General features: G+C 38.0%; 2 protein-coding genes across 4 annotated transcripts in view; both read right to left on the bottom strand.

The window, feature by feature from the left end:
* Nucleotides 1-1688: 1688 nt before the first annotated feature.
* Nucleotides 1689-19605, bottom strand: LOC132848838 (myelin basic protein-like). 2 transcript variants are annotated; one of them, XM_060874882.1, is made up of 6 exons: nucleotides 19472-19605; nucleotides 10109-10216; nucleotides 8792-8818; nucleotides 7568-7597; nucleotides 5193-5273; nucleotides 1689-2744 (listed from the first exon to the last, which is right to left on the bottom strand). In XM_060874882.1, exons 1-6 carry the CDS (start codon nucleotides 19589-19591, stop codon nucleotides 2709-2711), a joined length of 402 nt encoding a protein of 133 aa, XP_060730865.1. In that variant the 5' UTR covers nucleotides 19592-19605; the 3' UTR covers nucleotides 1689-2708. The 2 variants fall into 2 exon arrangements, with proteins under 2 accessions (XP_060730865.1, XP_060730874.1); XM_060874891.1 differs by lacking the exon at nucleotides 7568-7597.
* The window catches only part of LOC132848829 (myelin basic protein-like), a 30324-nt gene continuing 24702 nt past the window's right edge, over nucleotides 15547-21168 (bottom strand). For both annotated transcript variants that reach the window (XM_060874860.1, XM_060874868.1), the window contains one exon: nucleotides 15547-19897. In XM_060874860.1, coding sequence (XP_060730843.1) covers nucleotides 19644-19897 — 254 coding nt within the window. In that variant the 3' untranslated portion in view covers nucleotides 15547-19643. The remainder of the gene's footprint in view (nucleotides 19898-21168) is intronic.

Genomic DNA, 21168 nt, shown 5'->3' with positions numbered 1-21168 from the left:
AACTAGTGAGTCAGGGTTCCTGGAAGTTTTTTTATCACTAACTAAACCCAGATCATGCAACAAAATTATCTCCAAACTATATAATGCTATACAATTATCTAAACAAGAAAATACAGAATACATAAAGAAGAAATGGGAAAGGGAAGTAAATGTGAAGATCACACAGGAGAGCTGGGGGAAAATATGCCAGTTACAATGGTTATCAACCGTGTCAAACACATGGCAGGAGTTTTGCTGGAAGAATATTGCGAGATTTTTTATTATACCCATTCAGAAACGATACCAAGGCAGTGGAGATGCCTGTTGGAGACTTTGTGGATCTAACGGAGCCAATCACTTCCATATTTTTTGGGACTGCCAGACAATAAGACCTTACTGGGAAGAGATCCATGAACACATAAACAATGTATTTAATGTAAACATTCCATTTAAATGTGAAACTGTGTATTTGGGTAATCTAGGGGTTGGAAACGTGGGACATTAATGATAAAAAACTGCTTATGATACTATTGGCAGCCAGTAAGAAATCTGTTACGAGGAAATGTGTAAAAGCAGATCCACCCACCACTGATGAATGGATTGAAATTGTCTATGAGATTTATGTTATGGAAAAGATATCCTTTTCCCTCAAAGTTGAAAAAGAAAAATTCTATAAGATTTGGACTAAATGGACTGAGTATGTAAAACCAAATAGATCTGATTTCATTTGACTGTATTTGTGCTCTGTGTAGACTTGCCCTCTTTTTATGTGATGTTTTACTTGAAGTGTTGCGCATCCCGGTTCTGTTCTGCTTTGTTATGGTTCCTAACTGGAATAAGTAGTGGTCCGTAAAAGAAAATTTCATAAAGGCAATATGGACAATCTCATCTAAAATATCTATACCCATCTCCATCTATGTACCTGAATAACTAAAGTTGTAACTAATATATGTGAAGTGAATCTGCCTTTCCAAATAAAAAGATAATTTAAAAAAAAAATTAAATTTCAATTTCAATTACAAATGCATCTTATCTTTTTCATTATTTTTCATTCATTCATCCTTTCATCATTTCATTTTACATAAAAGTAAAATTGAAATTCCTTTGTTTTGGTATGCATAGTTTTGTTTTATTTTTAAAATGATTTTATTCCCCATTTTGTCATCTTACTTTTGTATCGGTGTGTTCACTTAATCTTTTCTTTTCTTTTCTTTTCTTTTATTTGATTGCATTTATGACTTTTGTATCTTCTGAGTTTTCTTACATTTTTTTTACTTAATACACTGATTTAAAATAAAAACTCATTTATCATTTCTAAGTAATAAAATATAATTGTATGTTTTTTTATATATGAACTCAAACTCTTTTCAAGCTAATACAGAAGCTATAAGTATTAAACAGTATATATGTACATATAATAGCATTAAGCTAATACATACACTACTGACTAAAATGTCTAAAGTGTTTGTGTGTGTGTGTGATATATGTCTCTTTCTTTGTTTTTTTTATAAGAGGTGTGTGAACAGGGTTTTCACCAATATACCGAATGAGCGCATTCAGGGTCATGATTTCCCTCTCTCACTCTCACTCTCACTCTCACTCTCTCTCTCTCACACACACACACACACACACACACACACACACAGAGTCTCTTCCTTTCCCTGCCTTTTAACACAAATACATGAACAATATAGGAAAAAGACAGCCTGTGACATATATGTCTCCTTTATTTGCATTTTTAATGATTCCCATCACTCCATTAGCAGTCTAAAACATGCACAGTTTCTACTGCTTTTTTATGCTAGCTGTGTCCAAGTTTTAATGGGGGATGATTTTATTCAAAAAGCTCAAAGAAGTAGTCAAAGTCGAGAGAGAGAGAGAGAGAGAGAGAGAGAGAGAGAGAGAGAGATAGCATAGCATAGTCGTGATAGCATACAGTGACTAAAAATTCCCGTGACTGAAAATCGACAAGAGACGACATTTTAGTTACTTTGTTTTTTTAAGCTCAACATTTTGCAGTCAGATCCGCTGAGACATCGAGGAGGAGTGAGTTATAGACGAGACTAGTCAAAGCCATAAAGTACACGTGTGAGTTTATCCTGTGCACCACTAAATAAGTGGTTAGATGCTAAATGCTAGTCACATCGACTCTTGAGACAAAGACAGAACCACAAGACTAATGTTTAGTCATCTAAATTATACACGACAAACTTTTGAGGCAATTATTGTCCATGTGAAGATTTTGTAACATTTAGCTCGCATGCTAAGTTAGCTAATCTGCAACTAGAAAGTCCTAGCTAAGGTGAATTAGCTAAATTAGCTAGCTAGCTTCTTGAGTCATTATGAAAGGTCTGCAATTAGCTTATAACTTCACAATGTAATACAACAATCATAAACTTATTAAACCAATCACCATTTTATCCTCAGTGATATTAAGCGATAACAGATTTCCTCAAAAGGTTCTCAGTGCCTCATGTTCTCAAAGGACAGGGACAGAAACGTTAGGAGAGGATAGCCGAGGATCTGACCACGCAGAACTTAAAGGATGAAGAAACTGACATAAACAAATAAATGAAAAGATAAAGAAGGATGAGCACAATCTTGTTCAGGTTAGTGCAGGAGACACTAGCAGGAAAAAATGTAAGTGGAGGAAAAAAGCTTCCTTCTTCTTTCCTTTCTCTCCGTTCAGGGTCATCATGTTTAATGGAGAATGATAAAAGAGCTGGAGCTCAGCGTTTGGCCGGTGATGCTGCTCTGGTTCCTCCCTGTGTGTGAGAGAGATAAATAGAGAAAGAGAAAGAAGAGAAAGAGACACAGCACATGACTGAGAATGAGTGAACTTCTCTTCAAGTATACGTACAAATATATCAAAACTGTACAGTTCTGTAGACCTCATTAACTCGACACGTCTGAGATCGGAGGTCTGAGAGTACAGAAAGTCAGGAAATACGTTTGTAAGATGACTGACAGAGACAGCCTTTTGTCTCCAAAGAAAACTCAGGGACAGGAGACGTCTTCCTGTCAAGAAACACCTCCCTTTTATTTGCACTTTATTGTCTAGGAGAATCTATGAAGACCATAAGGAGCTATTTTTAGATTTCTTCCCCATTATGTGTTCGCTTTAACGCTCACAGGATTAACATCACAGACTGATTTAAAGCGTTGCTATTTAAAGCACTGACTGATGCTTTTGACCTTCAGAGTAACATTTCACTTTAGAATAATGTATGTTTTTTATTCACATGGTCTCCTCCGGGATGATATCGGTCTGTATGACTGTCTGTAGGTTTGTCTGACTTCCTGTCTGACTGTCTGTCAGTATGTCTGTCTGTCTGTCTGTCTGTTTGTCCGTCTGTATGTCTGTCTGTCTGTCTGTCTGTCTGTCTGTCTGTCTAGAGCAAAGAGAACTGAGCAAACTGCACTTGACTAGTATCAAGCCCATCACATGCAGGTCCAAAACACACACATACACCCTTATGCACACACACACACACACACACACACACACACACACACACACACACACACATACATTGTCGGCTCTCCAAGCAGCAGCAGTAGACATATGAGGTCTCGCTAATGGAATCTACTGTATATCTCGTTTCCTGCATACACACCTACGCACACACTCTAGTGCACTACAACCTGCAACAGCACTAAAAGCTAGTCTGTACACTCAGCGAGCTAGAAAACACTTAAAACTATACATAGTGGTGTTTAAGGTCGGGCAAAATTACACAAACGTTTGTGCTTCTTGTCTCATTTTCTCCCTTCCTTCATTTTCATTTTTTTTCCTACATCATTTTAAATCATGAAACTTCTGAAACCTTTTTTTTTTTCTTTTTTAACGAAAGTTCAGCCAGCACCTTAGTTCCTTCAGGTAATGCCATTAACATGAGCATATTAATGCTAAAAATGTACCACAATCGTCTCAAAAGAAATGTAAATCATAATTGTCATCATTTCCCGGAGGAAAGAACTGACAGTTTCTGCGTTTGTTCACAGCGAATCATACGAAACTACTGGCAGTTCTTGTGTAGGAGGTAAAACTGTCTGGAAGATGATTGCGACCGTCGGGGGAAAAAAAATCAGTGCATTATTCAAAGGAGGGAAGTCTTTTGGGAAATGATACACAAGTTTGATGTGAATCCACTCTCCGGAAAGGTGCACCGCTTTCCTGCACCACTCAGAAACACTGAGGAACGAGGAGAGAGATTAGTGACGGAGGGACACGAGCAGAGTCTCACACTGAACAGCAGGTTAGCAGTTGAGTGCGTTCTCCTGTTTCTGAGGACAAATGAGTGTGAGGAACACCATTATGCCACACAGAGGGGGTGAAACACAAGTATGAAGCTTTCTGCCTTCACACGTGTAGGTTTTAGGAAGGAAGGGGGGGGGGGGGTGGCCTGTTTCTCCTGCAGTCATATCTCTGTTCTAATGTTTTCACGTATTAATACAGTGCTGCAAAAGCTTCGGTTAATAAATTTGGCTAATTCTGGCTAATGATAATTTAAAAAAAAACTATTTTTCTCTATATGTCTGTCTGTCTTTCTGTCTATATGTCTGTATGTTTATCTGTCTATCTACTTAAGCTTGTCTGTCTGTTTGTTTGTGTATGTGTGTCTGTCTTTTTGTCATTGTGTCTGTACATTTGTCTGTCAGCTGGTTTGTTTTTCTGTCTAGATTTGCCTGTTTGTCTGGGTATGTTTGTCTATGAGTGACTGTTAACTTCGTCTGCTGGTGTACATTTGTTTGTCAGTTAATCAGCCTATGTTCATCTGCCTGTCTGTTTTTGTCACTATCTGTTTTTGTCACTATCTGTGTGTGTGTGTGTGTGTGTGTCTGTCTGTCTGTCTCTCTGGCTGTATGTTTATGTCAGTATCTGTCTATTTGCTATCTGTCTCCATTAGAGTGTGTGTGTGTGTGTGTGTGTGTGTGTGTGTGTGACTGTCTGTATGTTTATGTCAGTATCTGTCTGTTTGCTGTCTTTCTCCATTAGCCTGTGTTTCTGTCTCCCTTTCTGTGTGTGTGTGTGTGTGTGTGTGTGTGTGTGTGTGTGTGTGTGAATGTGTGTCTCTATTGCTGTGTGTCTCTATATATCTTGTTTGTCATGTTTTTGAAATGTTCTTCTTTCTGTCATTTTTGTGTCAGTGTCTGTCAAATCGCAAAATGTGTTCAGAAGTGTGTGTGAGGTTAAAGGACGTTGTGCTTACCATTTTGAAGATGCGGGTCAGCGTCCCCTGTCCTGCTGCCGCACGCCCTTTCTGCGCCTTCACTGAACTCTTCTGATCCCCCTGAAAAAAAACAAAAAGGGGGGTGATTTCCATTATTTATTAATATACTTTATTTTTAGGGAAAAAAGTTAGTAAATGACAGTGTCAAAGGGAGTCGCTTTGCACTACACCAGCACTCACCACCTGCTCCTGGAGAACTAGCTACATTGGTGCTACAGTCACTGTCTTTTCCTGTATTTTGACGGAAACACATTTTTCAAACGCAAAAAAGCTAATTTAAAAGATATTCACAAGACTTTCTGAAGTTCTTTTTCTTCCTCGTTTGTGTCAATTTTTTTTACTGTAGCACAGTCAGAATTTTATCTGTCTCTGGTTGATGGTGATTTTGACGTCGTCATCTTATCACAGATGCATTTGCAATTTCCGTAGACATTCCTGCAACCATCTACACATAAAGTCTTTATTGTTTTGTCAAAGCCCTGACTGGCTGGTATACACTGAGTGCTGAGTACAGATGGGAAATGTGTTCTGGGATTAGGGTCAGAAATATGGCAACAGTAGTGTATAGGAATAGTTGGAGATATTGCGAACGTCATATCTCAAAGATCAGGAGCAGTTCATCTGTTCATCACTAAGACCACATAGAAGAGCCATCAGCTATAGAAAACAATCCTATGGTCATTTCTAAATCCACACTCGAGGATCGATGTTAGTCTTAAATAAAGTTAGTCATTAAGAGTCCATGAGATTTACACCATGTGTTAGAAGCTTAATGTGTTATTGTGTGAATGAAATTTGCAAAAAGCTTTGTACCAATATGATGTTTCCAAATTGTGTAAGCATAACGATTAGGATACAAAAACCCAAAGGACACATAAACATACCTGGGAACCCCCTAAGGATACAAAAACATACCTGGGACATCCTAAGCAGACAAAAACATACCTGGGACACCCTAAGAACACAAAAACATACCTGGGCACACCCTAAGGACACATAAACATACCTGGGACACCCTAAGCACACAAAAACATACCTGGGACACCCTACGCAGACAAAAACATACCTGGGACACCCTAAGGACACATAAACATACCTGGGACACCCTAAGCACACAAAAACACCTGGGACACCCTAAGGACACATAAACATACCTGGGATTTCAGGAACACCGCCTCAACAAAAATGAAGTTTAATTCCCACACGACAGCAAAACAAAATGTAAAACTAATCTAATACGCATACATTATTCACCACACAAACCCACATTTAAACCCACACACATCAAGTATTTAAAAATTCAGCAAGAAGTTTCCCCTGCAGAGTCTGCCAGCACACTGAGTGGGAAAATTAAATGATAACAATATCAATAAAGCACCATTGTGGCACCCATCCATGCGTCCTGACCACAGCTACGTGGATTTATGAAAATAAATTAATTTAAAAAAAAAAGAAAGTGCAGACGGGAGGGTTTCAATTTATTCGGTGGGTAGGCATTGAAGAAGAACAGAAATATGGCAATGATGGGGCTCAAGCACTTATAACCACATCTGCAAATGCTAAGGTTTTGTTGTTTGTTTGGGCTTTTATGGACTATACATAGAGTATAATTAATTGCCTCATTCACCTGAGTGGGCCAATTTTTGAATCAGCTTAGGTTAAGTTTCTGTCCAATTACCAAAATCCCAGAGTTTATCAAGATGGAAGTGTCTCCTCCACTGGCTGATGCATACGACAATACACACATAATAAATTCACATTTTTAATTGGTCAATGCCTTTTTTTTTGTATTTTCTCATGTATATATTTTGTCTAATGTATTGTCATGATTTTCAGTCAGAACCTATTAGATGATTGGATAAACCTGACCTGAAACCTCTTGGACTAGTGAGATGTAGCTATATCTTCATGGCCTATGGTATCGTTGGCCTTTCTTGAATGGAGAGGTAGAAGAAGAAAGAAGAAGCTCAACATGACAAGCTCAGCATGAATGAACAGCAGGAGGACTGATTTGGGATCAGCTTTACTGCCCAGAGAAGTGTGTTTTAAATTCTCTTAGCTGATCCCTGATCAGCATTGTTAGTTAAGCTAATGTAACAAACACTCTTCCTTTTTTTTGTGAGAAATTACCCCCTATTCAGTACATGGTGTGTTATTTTGGCAGCCCCTTTGCCAGTAGTGGATGAAAGCATAGCAAAAATCCCCTCATGTACTCCTGAAATCCCACAATGCACTGATATTTTTACTACCCATAATGGATTGTGGGTTTTTGCAGGGGGGTGGGGAGTTTGGCCATTAGCACCATTCACACCATTCTGGACACAGGGTGTGTGTTTTTTCTAATCAGCACCTACCATGCCTAGTTTAGCTGTGAGAGAATGCCACTGTGCAGAGAGATAGATAGAGAGAGACAGACAATGAGACAAAAGAGAACAGGTACAGTCGGGTACAAAGAAAATGTTTTTATTTAATCAGTTATCAAACACTAATCCACTTGATCCACTAATCCTACTCAGTGCCTCTCTTGAGGATCAACTAGTACAGCCATCATGAACCCCAAAAGCTCCTACTTCTGCCATCCTAATATCTGTAATATCTGTAAACAAGATCATACTCCTGACATCCTGAGGCCCACAAGCAAATGCCAGGCCTGCAAAGTGCTAATGCTACAATCCTTAAATTCTACATGATACTACTTCAGCCATCCTGAGATCTAGAAGCTCCTATTACCACCATCCTGAGGCCCACAAGCTCCTACTTCTGTCATTCTGAAACCAACATGCTCCTATTACTACCCTCCTGCATTCTAAAAGCTCCTATCGCTGCCATCCTGAGGAATACAAACCTTAATTTCCTCCATTTACAGTTCTGCTGACATTTTAACCACAAACCCCTTCCCCTTTTTACCATCCTAAACCCTATAATCTTTTACTGCTCCCATTTGGAACCTTGGAATGTCCTAGTCCTTCTAATCCTTAGACCTACATTCATCCACCGTTTTACCTACCACCAGACCTACAAGGTCCTAATGTTACAATCCTGAGGTCTACAAGCTCCTACGTCTGCCATCCTAAGGCTCATTCTGATGCTATACTGAAATCTAGAAGATCTTTCTGCTGCCTTAGAGTCACAAGCTCAGATTTTAAGACCCTGGCAAGCTCCTTCCTCTGTCACCCTGAGGTCTACAGGCTCCTTCCCTTGCCACTGTCAGTTTGGTTTTTCTTACTGGCGGTTAAGCTGGTGTTAGACAACAGATGGAATAAAAACAGTGCTTGGGAGGATGACCATGTTCTCACTGATATAAAGTATATAAGCCAGAACAGTACAGTCACATGAACAGCATACATACACACATGCACAAACACACATACCGAAAGGACACCATTTAAGTCATTTGATCCTTTTACACCATTTAATTAATATAATTATATTTTAATACACAATCTGGCATACATAAAAGTATTTGTTATACTAGTTGGATGTAAACATTGACTTAAAGATATTAGAGATGAAACTAAAGTTAAAGAGGGCCCTGGATCGCAGGAGGTGTCTAATGAGGAAGCTAAAATTGCACTTACCCTAGATTTTTTAGGAGCTGGAGACACCTGAGGATTAAAATTATTTAAAAAAAATACAAATTAAATATTCCGCTATTATTAAAGTGACAGACATGTATTTGAGACAAACAACGAGACACCAAATATGAAGGATAAGAATTCAGACCCCTTTACATATTCAGCATTTTAAATGTATTTTAAGTTGCCAGTCTAATTCGTCTTGGATATGATGCTAGAAGATACACACATTATTCGTGATTTTTGTTTATTCCTCTGGAGAACCTGACAAACAGTGTCAGGTTGGATGGATTCAGGAGGATAAGGTATCGGCTTAGCCTCTCAAGGGCTCCACCATTGTACATGATAGTGCTGACTCAGCAACATGGTGCTATGGATCAAAAGGAGGTGAGTTCAATTCACAAGCACTGCCAAGCTGCCTTTGCAGGACCCTTGAGGTCCTGAGTGATAAATGTTGTCTCTGTGCTTTAAGCTTTGAAGAAAATATCAAGATTCGAGATCCATCTACTGACAAACATCTCCACAGCATGATTCCTCCAGCAGTGTATAGCACTAGGATGGGATTGAGCAGGTGATAATTGTTTTCATCACACCACAGATGTATGTTCCTAGAGACCTGAGAGAACGTTTGTGAACCATCATTTGTCTTTTCTCAAGAAATGATTTCTATGTGTCCAAGTCTGCCTTTTGCTGCTGATTTGTGGAGTGCTGCAGAGTTTGTCATTTTTACAGGTTCTTGGTCACATTCCTGACTAAAATCCTGCACGGTTCAGCTTGCTCAATGTTAGGAAGCCAAACTCTTCTTTGGGACCCGTATAGATCGTTTCTTCCCCAGTCTACTTTTTTGTATTTGGTTTTTGACATGCTTGGGGCTTTCTATAGACAGAGGTGTGTCTAGCACTGGTGAACTTTAATCAAAATTAATAAAGTAATTTAATATATTATCAGAACGTGTTATTTTTGCAAACTGTTAAGTAAGATTTACTTAGAGGTTCAAGGGGTATGAATACTTAGAATAGATAAGTAAGAGGGAGTAAGAGAGAGAGTGAGTGAGAGAAATAGAGAGAGAGAGGGAGAGAGAGAGAGAGAGAGATAGAGAGAGATAGAGAAACAGTTATTAGACACAGTTTAGAAAAAACAAAAGCAGAGTTAGAGAAGATACAGAAGACAAAAGAAAGGAAAGAAACAGCTTGACAATATGTTAATTTTTTTAATTAATATTCCCATATTGGTAAAGTGGCCATAATGATAGACAAAGCAGTGATTAGACTTTTAGTCTAGTTTTCTTGTTTAGTGAGACAGCGACAGAGAGACACTTACGATAGATCTGAAGAAGTGAACGACAGCATTGTCACCACCAGTGCGGCGGCGAGGAGATGAGTGACTTGACCTCTGAGGGGAAACAGAGAGAGCACCACGGAAAGAGCCCTGAAACGAGACAGGAAGTGTGTGATGACCAGAAAAAAAGCTATGTAACTACGCCCAAGGTGTCTAAAATGAGACAGAAAAAAAGTGTAGTGAGTAGAAAAAGTCCTAAAATGAGACAGGTAGTGTGTGGCTGCAAGAAGAGCCATGAAACAAACAAGGCATTAAAGTGTAGGTGATGACTAGGGCAGGAAGTGTGTGGTGGACCGAAAGAATCTTATAGCAAGACAGGGAGTATGTGTTGACTAGAATGAGAATTCACTAAATTCTCACTTTCTCAGAAAGTGAATTTATTAAACAAAAACCAAGACCAAGACAGAAAATGTGTGTGGTGAATGGAAAGTCCTAAAATAAAAGAGTTCTTAGAAAGTGCCCTGAAAGAGACATGAAATTGTCCTACAACTAAACAGGAAGTGTGTGATGACAAGCAAGAATACAACAACAAAACAGGAAGTGTGTGTGGTGACAAGCAAGAATATAACAACAAAACGGGAAGTGTGTGTGGTGACAAGCAAGAATACAACAACAAAATGGGAAGTGTGTGTGGTTAATCGAAAGAGCCCTGAAATAAGACAGGAAGTGAATATGCTGAATGAAAACCCAAAATAAGACAGGACATTTGTGAGGTGAAAACAAAGACCCCTAGAACAAGTCAGGAATTATAAATAGCCCTGAAAAGTGTGTGTAGTGATCAGAAAGACTTCAAAATAAGCCAGAAAGTGTGTGATGAATGGAAAAAGCCCTGAAATGAGACAGGAAGTGTGTGAAGTGATCAGAAAGAGCCTCAGAATGAGCCAGGAAGTGTGTACTGAATGGACAGATCCATAAAATAAACCAGGATGAGTGTGTGGTAACCAAAAAGAGGTGTATCTATGTACATAGAAATTGTCCAATCACAATAGTGCATTTGTGCGTGTTTGTGAACGGCAAGTTGTACGTAATGTAATAATTACAGAGGCTGTGCGATGCTGCCTCCAATCATCAGACAGCCGTGTGCTTTTCTCCCACATTGTTATTTTGCTGTTTAGGCTCTTATTAGCAGTGGAGTGAGATTTGAAGCGTTAAACGTCTCCCACTGAATCACTCTAATTGCTTCTGTGCGGAACTCACACCCATCCACCTCTCTCAGAATAACACACATTAGAGGCCATTCAGTGGTGTATTTTGGGAGCGAGGGCATCTCAGGCATCTTAGGCGACAGCTCCGAATATAAAAGCAAAGAAAAAAAATGTCATAGCTGAAATGAATGAATGAATGAATTAAAAATGAATTCATCCATTATTATCAAAAATTAAGGTAACGGTTTGCTAATGCTAGCTAGGAAGCTTTACATGACGACTGCATAAGAGCTAGCTAACTGTTGTAGCGACTGATGCTAGTCGTCCTCCTCGACTCCTCTGTGCTGTTTGTTATCATACCTCCTGCTCCCAGCCAATCAGAGCACACCGTAGAGGAGTTAGGAAGAGTGAAAGAATCTCTTTTTTGAGAAATATAATTAGACAAAACTGATTTAGGGTTGGATAACTGGATCTGGTCTTGCCCTGCTGAAAAATCCAGCATAAACCAGCATGAATGCCATGCTGGTCCAGGCTGGTTTTTACTGGTTCATGCTGGTATAGTGCTGGTATAATGCTGGTCAGTGCTGGTATAGTGCTGGTATAGTGCTGGTCAGTGCTGGTATAGTGCTGGTATAGCTGGGTGACCAGCATAGTCATGGTGTTATCAAGTAAAACGGGGCTGGTGTAGCTGGTTAACCAGTATGATCTTTCTGGAATGAGCTTTATGGGAAGAACCTTTATTTTTGCTTGTGTATGTTTCTATGTAACACATTAATATAAGATTAAAACACAATATACTGGAATATATTTAATTATAAGTGTGTTATTTCTTTTGCTCCCTCTTTTGAATAAAGAACTGAAATAATAAAGCTCAAAAAGCTTTGAATAACAAAGAATAAAAACATTTAAAAATCGTTCGTTAGGGATTAAAGTGTCTCCACAAATTAAATATAGTAATACCAACAAATGTTGACTTCCCGGGCTCCATGAGGGAAGCAGCACATAAATCATACAGAATAATGGTTTTTGAAAGATATATAGATATAATCCATTTGTCTCAATTAAGAAGAAGTGAAGTTGTTTGTTTGTTTGTTTTATTAGTAAAGCAGTAATGTGAAGAGATATTACCCAGCATCAGCGTTGCTATGCAACCTTTAAAGCAACTATGTTCACGAAGGTAAATGTAGTTCCTGCACTTTCCAAAAATAAATCTCGCAATGTTCTCGACTACATTATATCCCTTACAGTGTTTATCGAAATTAGTATAAGTGCACGTGTTCCAGATCATCTTGTTTTTCACCGTAATTAGGATTTTGTTTTGGGGTAAATAAAAAGCTTCCGCTTCTACACGACGAATCTGCTGATCACTGGGAATCAGAATGTTGGCATACGTGAGGTACCTGGATGACGGCTGCACAGCAGTTGTTTCAACTAGCGATATTAAGGACTTTAACTATGACATGTTTGACCAAACTCAGGTTTATTGTGTACGATGGAAGCAAGACTTCTTCAGGGCACAAATACTGATCCTTAAAGGTATGTAACTTAAGCAGTAGATGTTTTATCGTAACTCGTTCACTGCACAATATAAACAAATGAGTGATATATAGTTTTGTTTCTTATTTTGTTTCTATAATTTTTCAGAGAATAAAGAAGACATAGAGCAGGAGTTGTCTACAGGCAAACGACTCCGGGTAGCACCTCTTAAAAAAACATGGTCATCGCCACCACATACTACTTGTTCCTCGCTAAAAGAGAGAGTGGAAGCTAAGAACAAAAATGTGTGTTGTAAAGGTTATATTGTGTAACGTTATTTGTGCACGTGTGTATATTACAGTGTGATGGCGAATGTCATCGTCCAATAGATATTTTAAACAAACATATATATATATATATATATATATATATATATATATATATATATATATATATATATATATATATACATACATACATACATACATATACATACATACATATATAAGCCATGTAAATGATAGGAATATCCAGAATGTTTTTCTTTATTAAAAAGTGAATTGCAATTCTCTAGAAAATTGTCTTTATTTAACTATGAATATGCACTAAGAAATGTGATATGTAACAAATGGGTTTTGTTGTGGTCTTGCTGGGATTATACTAACATCATAGACAACATGTTGACCAGCACACCACCATCCCAGGCTGGTCGGCCAGCACACCAGCAGCCAGCACCTAATGCTGGACCAGCACACCAGCATCCCAAGCTGGTCCAGCATGCAAAACATACCTTATGCTGGACCAGCAATGCTGTTTTTTTTAGCAGGGTTGTTGCACGGTCAAGACTTTTGGACCTTCGGATAGAATTTCAATCTTCAGAGAATTTGATTTAATCTTCAGCTCAACTCTGGAGTCAAAGTGATCGACGACTCCTGCTGATCTGGGACCTCAGTGTGTAAACACACACACACACACACACACACACACACACACACACACACACACACACACACAGCACCTGACAAACTTCAAAGCTGCCCAACAAAAACACATTAGATGGGGGAAAATGTCCCCTATCCCTTTTTAGGACAAATGTAGTGAGTCAGCTAAAAGGTATTTGGTGTAAGAAGTCCTTAGTTTTAATTATTTACACTTAGCTACTCTATATATCTGCATGGTATTAGTAGATGGTGCAAAGCAAACTGAAGGAAAGCCATGTGGAGAAGAGAGAAAATACTCCTGAATTCTGATCTGCTGCTTGGACATTCAAGCTTTCAAAAATTATCAGACAACCAAACCAGTATAGTACACCAAATAAGTCATGTACAGCCAAATGCCATATAATTTAGAAAAGTGATGATATTTTGGGGATTAGGGAGGAGTTGTGGTCTTGTGTATGTATCGTAACTCATGAAAAACCTTCCAGACTTTTAACAAGAGAGACCGGTTTCTTTACATCAAGCCAACATACTTACTAAACACAAAGCCGCTTCCTGATAGGTCAAAGTGTTAAAACAAGTTAAAAACACTGATTTTCTAAATCAGTATTACTGTATAAACTCACAAGCCACCAGAACATTTTGTCTTGTGTCATCTTCTCTGACATCTGTCTTCTCTGAATCTGAATTTGATATCATTCCATTAAAGTGTCTTTCATAAACACTCTGGATGTGTCTAAAACCTCACACCCTGTTCACTACACAGGGAACGTCATCCAGACTCTTAACTTATCGCTCGGCTTATTGAGGTTTTAGGATTCTGACAGCAAAACCACCATATAGATGCGATTTTATTACATTTACTTCCTGTTCAGGGTCAGTGACAAGAAATGATTGTTGACTTGTTTTTTCATACGTCTAGATGTTTTATTTATGAATCATTAGATCCTTTAGCATCCCAGTTTTAGATATTTGACAAGAATTCATGAGAATTTAACCTTGTCTGCTTTGTGGTACCACTTGTGTATAACCTTTCCTGATCACTCGTTTTAATTTTGACATTTCCCATCATCCACAACATGTTGTTAGACTGGAGAACATGAACCTTCAGGACCGCAGGGTGGAGTCAGTAAGGAACTCAACCCCAGAGATGTGAGGCAAGCAGGCTAACCACTAAGCTACCAAGTCTCCAACATCAGAACATCAAAAGATGGTCAATGATTTCTTCATTCATCTTTATCCCAGTCAGTGTCCAGATAGATCTGGAGCCCATCTCAGGAACACAAGGTGTGGTGTAAGAATACACCCAGGGAGGGACATCAGTCCATTTAAACGCACACACATTTACACCTGGGGCAATTTAGTGTTGTCGATCCACCCACCACCGTGATGGAAAAAACAAAGCATAGCTAGCTAAGAGTGGAAAATAGCCAAACAATTCTAGCTAGATAAGATTGTGAAATATCCCCAAACAAATCTAAATATACAACTATCTTACATTTACAACTATTTGCTACAGTAATATCTAGCTGTATAACACAGTCGTGCAGTCAGTAGTGTCATCATCTCGCTGTTCCAGGATCCTATTTTTAAATCTGAGCTCTGGTTACTGTCTGTGTAGAAGTTTTCATGTTCTCCATTAGCTAGAACTAGCAGGGATTGCTCTCAAACATTATCTCAAGAAAGAAAGAAAGAAAAAAAAACAGTGATATAGAGCTAAACATTTATAGTCCATTGTGATACACGTTTGTTTACCTTTGTACAGGTTTCCTTTATTGTCGATGACATTTAAAGCAAAAATGCTAGTGTTAGAGATAATGATAACGCGCACACACACACACACACACGAACCACACAAAGCTGTTTTGTTATGTTGGTTTAATCAAGCAAAATTAACATAAAGTTTACAAGGGAACGTAGATAAAGACATAAATCGGTATAAGAATGAGATTAATACTTCAAAAATGCACAAAAAGAGGACACGGATCCACTCTCTCTCTCTCTCCCCATTAACACTCTAATCCACATTTGGTGTGTTAATGTACTATAATACACTGGGGTAAACATTAATAAAGCATTAAATTCTCAAACATTGTCAGTCCACTCTGGATGTGTCCCAAACCACATATAGTCTCTGAATGGCATTTAAAATAGCATATAACAAATAACTATAAAGTCTTCATGGCATCTTCAAACACCGCATTGCATTATGGGAATTATTTGATGCATCGCCGCATTTCACCTGCATTCTATGGCCGAATAGCCATAAAGAAACGCACTATATAGCAGCCTCTGTGGTGTAGATTAGGTTATTAATCAGTTGCAGTGCATTATGGGATTAGTAAATATTCTACACTGTGCTTTCAGACACAATTAGAAGTTTGCTAAGTAGGGAATAATATGTGGTTTAGGACAAAGCCAATGTGAAATACATTAGATGACAAAAAAAAGGCAGAGAGTTTAAGAGACATTAAAATATTATTATATGGCACTTGAACAAAATATCCCAAATTATTTATGAACCCATATTTAAGTAATTAAGGCTTTTGTACTGCAAATAACTGCTTGTGTTTTACAGCACAGAAAAAGAGACATCTTAGAAGAGTACCGTAGCAAAGTATGCTAACGCTTTCATTCACACACTGCATTTCCTGAGTACCAGTGGAGTTTGGTTTCACTTAAACATCCTGATTTTCTCAGCATTACAGCAACAGTTTGCAGCAACAAGAATAAAAAAAAAAATGGTACGACGTGTCACTCGGGCTTAAATGAAGACAAGAAGCTAAGGGGCTGTTTGGTGTTTTGCTAAACTAGCTCTGGAGATTAGCATTAGCTCCAATAACAGTTTGTTTAAACACACAGACACACACACACACACACACCCCGATAACACTTAAACTGTCAGATTTAAAAGGCATAAACAGTCATTTGGCAACAAAAATCCAGCATTAGAAAAGAAATATTCTCTAAATGAAGGTCATGTAAATAAATGCAAAAAATACACTTTACTATGACAACAGAATACAGTGTGAAGGAAATAGAGAGAAGCGAAAGTAATACTGAATAAATTTTTTGTCTATGATGGACAGATTTCAGCAGTATGACAGATCTCACTAGGACTCATGAAAACTAAATCACTGAATTTATGAATATGGAAAAAAAACTATTTGAATATTCATACTTGGGGGAAAATGAATTACTCATGTTTCTATCTTCAGAATTTAGTATCGGTCACAAAAAATAAATTATATTTATTAAGAACTTTGTGTCATTCATTAAAAAGGTATCTTATCACACATAAGGGATTGATGTAAGTAACGACATTTGTGAGACAACGATTTGTTTTGCTACTCTTTTAACGTGATAAATCTGATCTAAGTGGAAAGTAAAAATCCTGCTGATGTAGGAAACCTACACCAAAAAACCTGAAACACTGATGATATTCATGATAATAATAATTGCATAACGTGCACGTGTAAACGGCAATATATTAGAAAACCAATAATAGGCACAGGCCTCTTACTAATGAGCTACGTCGTTAATTTCAAAATATATACGTTTTTGGATCGTAAAAGTATCGTAAAAATCTTTTGCTTGCTTTATGGTGTGAGTCGAGGCTTAAAAAAATAGACACTTTTTATTCATTGGAACATTGCATTATTGACATGCGGCACTGTAGGATTGTGATGTAATAATACTCATTTGTGTATGATTTGTAATGGCGAACAAATCTTACGGTCATTCTAGTCTTAAAATGATAAATCTGGCATAGAGTTAAATGTAAACGATAGCTGGTGTTCATTTTAGATTAAATTCTACACTCTTGAATTCAGCACTTTGGAATTTGTTCCTACCAAATATCTGTTTGTATCGCATCAGTTATTAAATACTATGATATTTCCCCCAGTTTTTCTAGTTAAGTACTAGTTAAGTACTAGTTTTACCACAACATAACACTATGATATTATGAATAGCTTTAGGTTAAATTATCTGCAATTTAAAAAAATGGAAGCTTCCTGAGACGAAGTCGGATCTCGGTGGGATCCGTCTCAGATTGGAAATAAATATCGTCTTGATAACAGATGAAATATAACAGCTTGTGGCAGTGGCTCAGATACACAATACTCGCAAAAAGTTGCATATTTAAAGACGACACGTTTAATCTGTAGATTATCTGTTAAAATATGCCGTCCAGGTCTGGACGTACGGACGTTACATCATATAAATGTTCGACATGAAAATGTCCACCGCGCAAAAAATGACTTTTTTACTTAATTAACACTTTCATCTGCTTGATATGAAACTACAGCTTATTCATATATCAGGGTTTATATCAGAAGAAAGAGAAAAATAGAAAGAAAATAGCATCTGTATTTGTTTTGAAAGTGCTGGGATGGAAAAAGCTCCTGTTGACAGTAGGCTAGCTTTTGTAAGGAATTTTTTAATGTCACTTAACGCATAAGTAAAATGTTTGTATTTTAAAAAGCTGGTTTTAGACGGTGTGTAAACATGTTTTGTCTAAGTTTTCCCATCGCTACTTCAGTATCAATAACTGTTCCTTGAGTTTTGCGTAAACGTTTGTAATTTCTCATCATTGCCGTTCTTGAGATTTTAATAAAAATGTATAGAAACTGCCAGAACATTCGTCAGCAGTTTTTCGGGGTACGTTGGCACAAACTGAGATTCAGTTAAAAAAAATGATTTCAGCATGAACTCGGGTTTAAACGTTACTCTTAAATTCTCTCTGTATTTCATACCTGTTCTTATTGATAAGCCTTTTAAACAAAATGAGAGTACCGTAGTATCCATAGAAACAACTTCTGGCAGTTTGTACAACAACCAACAATGACAAAGTAAAAAGTAAAGAAAAAAATAAAAGAAAAAGTAAAAAAAAAGAAGAAAAGGAAAGAAAACGTTCCCTAGGACACAAGTGTGACTTTGTAAACTAACGTGCTACAAAATGTAAAGTCCACAAAATGTAAATGAAACAAAAGTTCAATTTCATATAAAGATCAGGGTTCTAATTAGAACTTATACATTTTCTTAAAAAAGGAATCAATCCTATAATGATGATGATGATGATGATGAATAAATGCGAATAAGGAAAGTAATATTTTAACATCCATCACATCCTGATTATGGATACGTTTCTTCTTTTACAAAGAGAATTATAATCTTTAATATCTCCTAATTTTTTTTCTCACTTAAATCTATGACATTTAATTCTCATGGTTTTTTTTAAATTAATTAATTAATTAATATATTTATTTATTTAAAATAAGTCAGATGTGCCCCTCACAAGTGACTCCGTCGTTAGATCACTTTAGAAACCACACCCATTATGTACACGGTATGTACGAGCGATAAAATTTAGAATAAAACGAGAGAATGGAAAGATATTAAGTTGAGAACGGGAAATAATCGACGAACTAACTGATAAAAAAGGAGCTGTTTTTTAGTATTTAAAGAAAAAAAAAGGCAAATCCATCCAAATAAATCCCTTACTTTAAGTATTTTAAAAAATAAATGAAATAGCTGGAGTGGCTCTAGCTTTAGATCCCTAAACCACACCAATTGTGCACATATACAACACCGAACTTACATATAAACAACAAAAAATTCAAATTTAGCAACAGCAATGCTAAAGGTATTAAGAAGATCAGATCAGCAGGACACATTGGATCAGCGTTCCATCATTGTAGGGAAAACAACCAAAAGAAGTTATGTGGAGTGTTAAAGAGTTTGTTTTTTTCTTTTCTTTTTAAAGAAAGCCCACGTCTCCTCACCTTGCTCTTCCGCTTCTTATCACCTCCAAAGATTTTTCCAATCTGATCCATCACTCCAGGGTTTTTCTTTGCGCGCCCGAGTCTGAAGCCGGACTGTCCTGCTGAGCCTGAAGACGCCATGTTGGGTGTCAAAGAGCGAAAGGAGCAAGTGAATGAGTCGGGTTATTTGCTTTCACTCTGCGTTTTCGGACGTGGCTCCTCCGACCTCCTCGATGGTGTGAAGTTCGTCCGACTCCGACGGTCGCTCTTTGAAGGTGTTGTCCTCTCGGCCCGGGGCATCACGGGAAAAAAGGCGGACCAAGTGTGGGCGTGGCCAATATCCACCACGCTGGTTGGTCTGTCCAGCGCTGGGAGGGGCGTCGCCTGACGTCGTCTGGCTTTTGCTTGAACGGTTTTTGTTCTGGTTGACGTCCGAGTCGTTCATGCCTGCACAGAGATGACAAAAACTTGTTACGGCCCACACACACAGACACACACATACGTACAGTATACACACTCGGTGCGGACCGGAGCTATCTCACACAGCACGGCCTCGCACAATGACTTCCTTTGTTCTGTACCGGGTCTCACATTTACTCAGCAACATGTTAAGGCAAAATGTGTTACAGTGTGAGTGCAGAGCTGAGATCCAGCTCAATTTAACACATCGTTCAAATTATAGCTTTCAAATCGAGTTTTAAACTGGAAAATCAGGACACTTATGATAAACTCATCTTTTCTCAGTCCACATATCGATTGGATACAGAGTGAAGAAGGTGTGATATTTATATTTACGACATTTGGCAGACACCCCTATGCAGATTGACTTACATTTTTTATTTAAATTTATACAACTAAGCAATTGAGGGTGAAGGGCCTTGCTCAGGGGCCCAGCAGTGGCAGCTTGGTGGACCTGGGATTCGATCTCATGGCTTGGTGGACCTGAGAATCAAACTCATGACCTTGGACAACTGATTGGAAGGTCATGGATTCCATTCCCAGGTCCACCAGGGAATCTAACCCATGACCTTCCAATCAGTTGTCCAACACCTTAACCACTGAGCTTCCACATCCCGTTATTTCATACACAGGTAATCGTCTCAGGTTCAGGTTCAACAGCTACAGCGATCAGAGTTGTAGGTAAACAATAACTGAATGCCTGTGGAGTGACATTGATATGGTGTCTAAGGCTTCACCCTCACACTGAATCTCAAAATCATCCATGACTGCGAGTCCAAAATTGTTTTTTTCTTTTCCAAGAAAGAAAGTAAGAAAGAAAGATGGATCGATAGAAAGAAAGGAAGGAAGTTAGCTAGGGAGAAATGAATGAGGGAAGCTAGTAAAGAGGGAAGAAAGGAAGGAAGGAATAAAAAAGACAGGAGAGAATGAAAAAAGAAAGAAAGTTCTGTACTCTGCATGAAGACTCCACAGTAGTGATGTAGATAGGAAAGTGGATGGATGGATGGATGGATGGATGGATGGCTGGAGCGATGTATGAATGGAATGAAGAAAGGAAGAAGGAAGAACATAAGATAGGAATTAGAGCAAACTAATGGAATGAATGAATGAATGATGTAGGGAAGATATGGAGGAAAAAATTAAGACAAGAATAAAGAACGATAGAGTGCAGTGAAGGAGGACGAGAAGAAGGAAGCAAGAACGTTTGGAAAAAAGGAAGGAAGGAAGGAATACGGAAACAAGGAAGGAAGGAGGGAAGG

Source organism: Tachysurus vachellii, chromosome 1 (assembly GCF_030014155.1).
Source record: "Tachysurus vachellii isolate PV-2020 chromosome 1, HZAU_Pvac_v1, whole genome shotgun sequence".
Lineage (NCBI taxonomy): Eukaryota > Metazoa > Chordata > Actinopteri > Siluriformes > Bagridae > Tachysurus > Tachysurus vachellii.
This window is presented reverse-complemented; position numbering and strand designations above follow the sequence as displayed.

What these genes read in the sequence shown, in the direction of transcription:
- LOC132848838 (XM_060874882.1), bottom strand. Translation starts at nt 19,591, where the DNA reads ATGGCGTCTTCAGGCTCAGCAGGACAGTCCGGCTTCAGACTCGGGCGC. An exon ending in TTCACTTCTTCAGATCTATC is followed by an intron (nt 8,819 to 10,108) that starts GTAAGTGTCTCT and finishes TTTAATCCTCAG; the next exon opens with GTGTCTCCAGCTCCTAAAAA. An exon ending in CAGCTCCTAAAAAATCTAGG is followed by an intron (nt 7,598 to 8,791) that starts GTAAGTGCAATT and finishes CTCTCTGCACAG; the next exon opens with TGGCATTCTCTCACAGCTAA.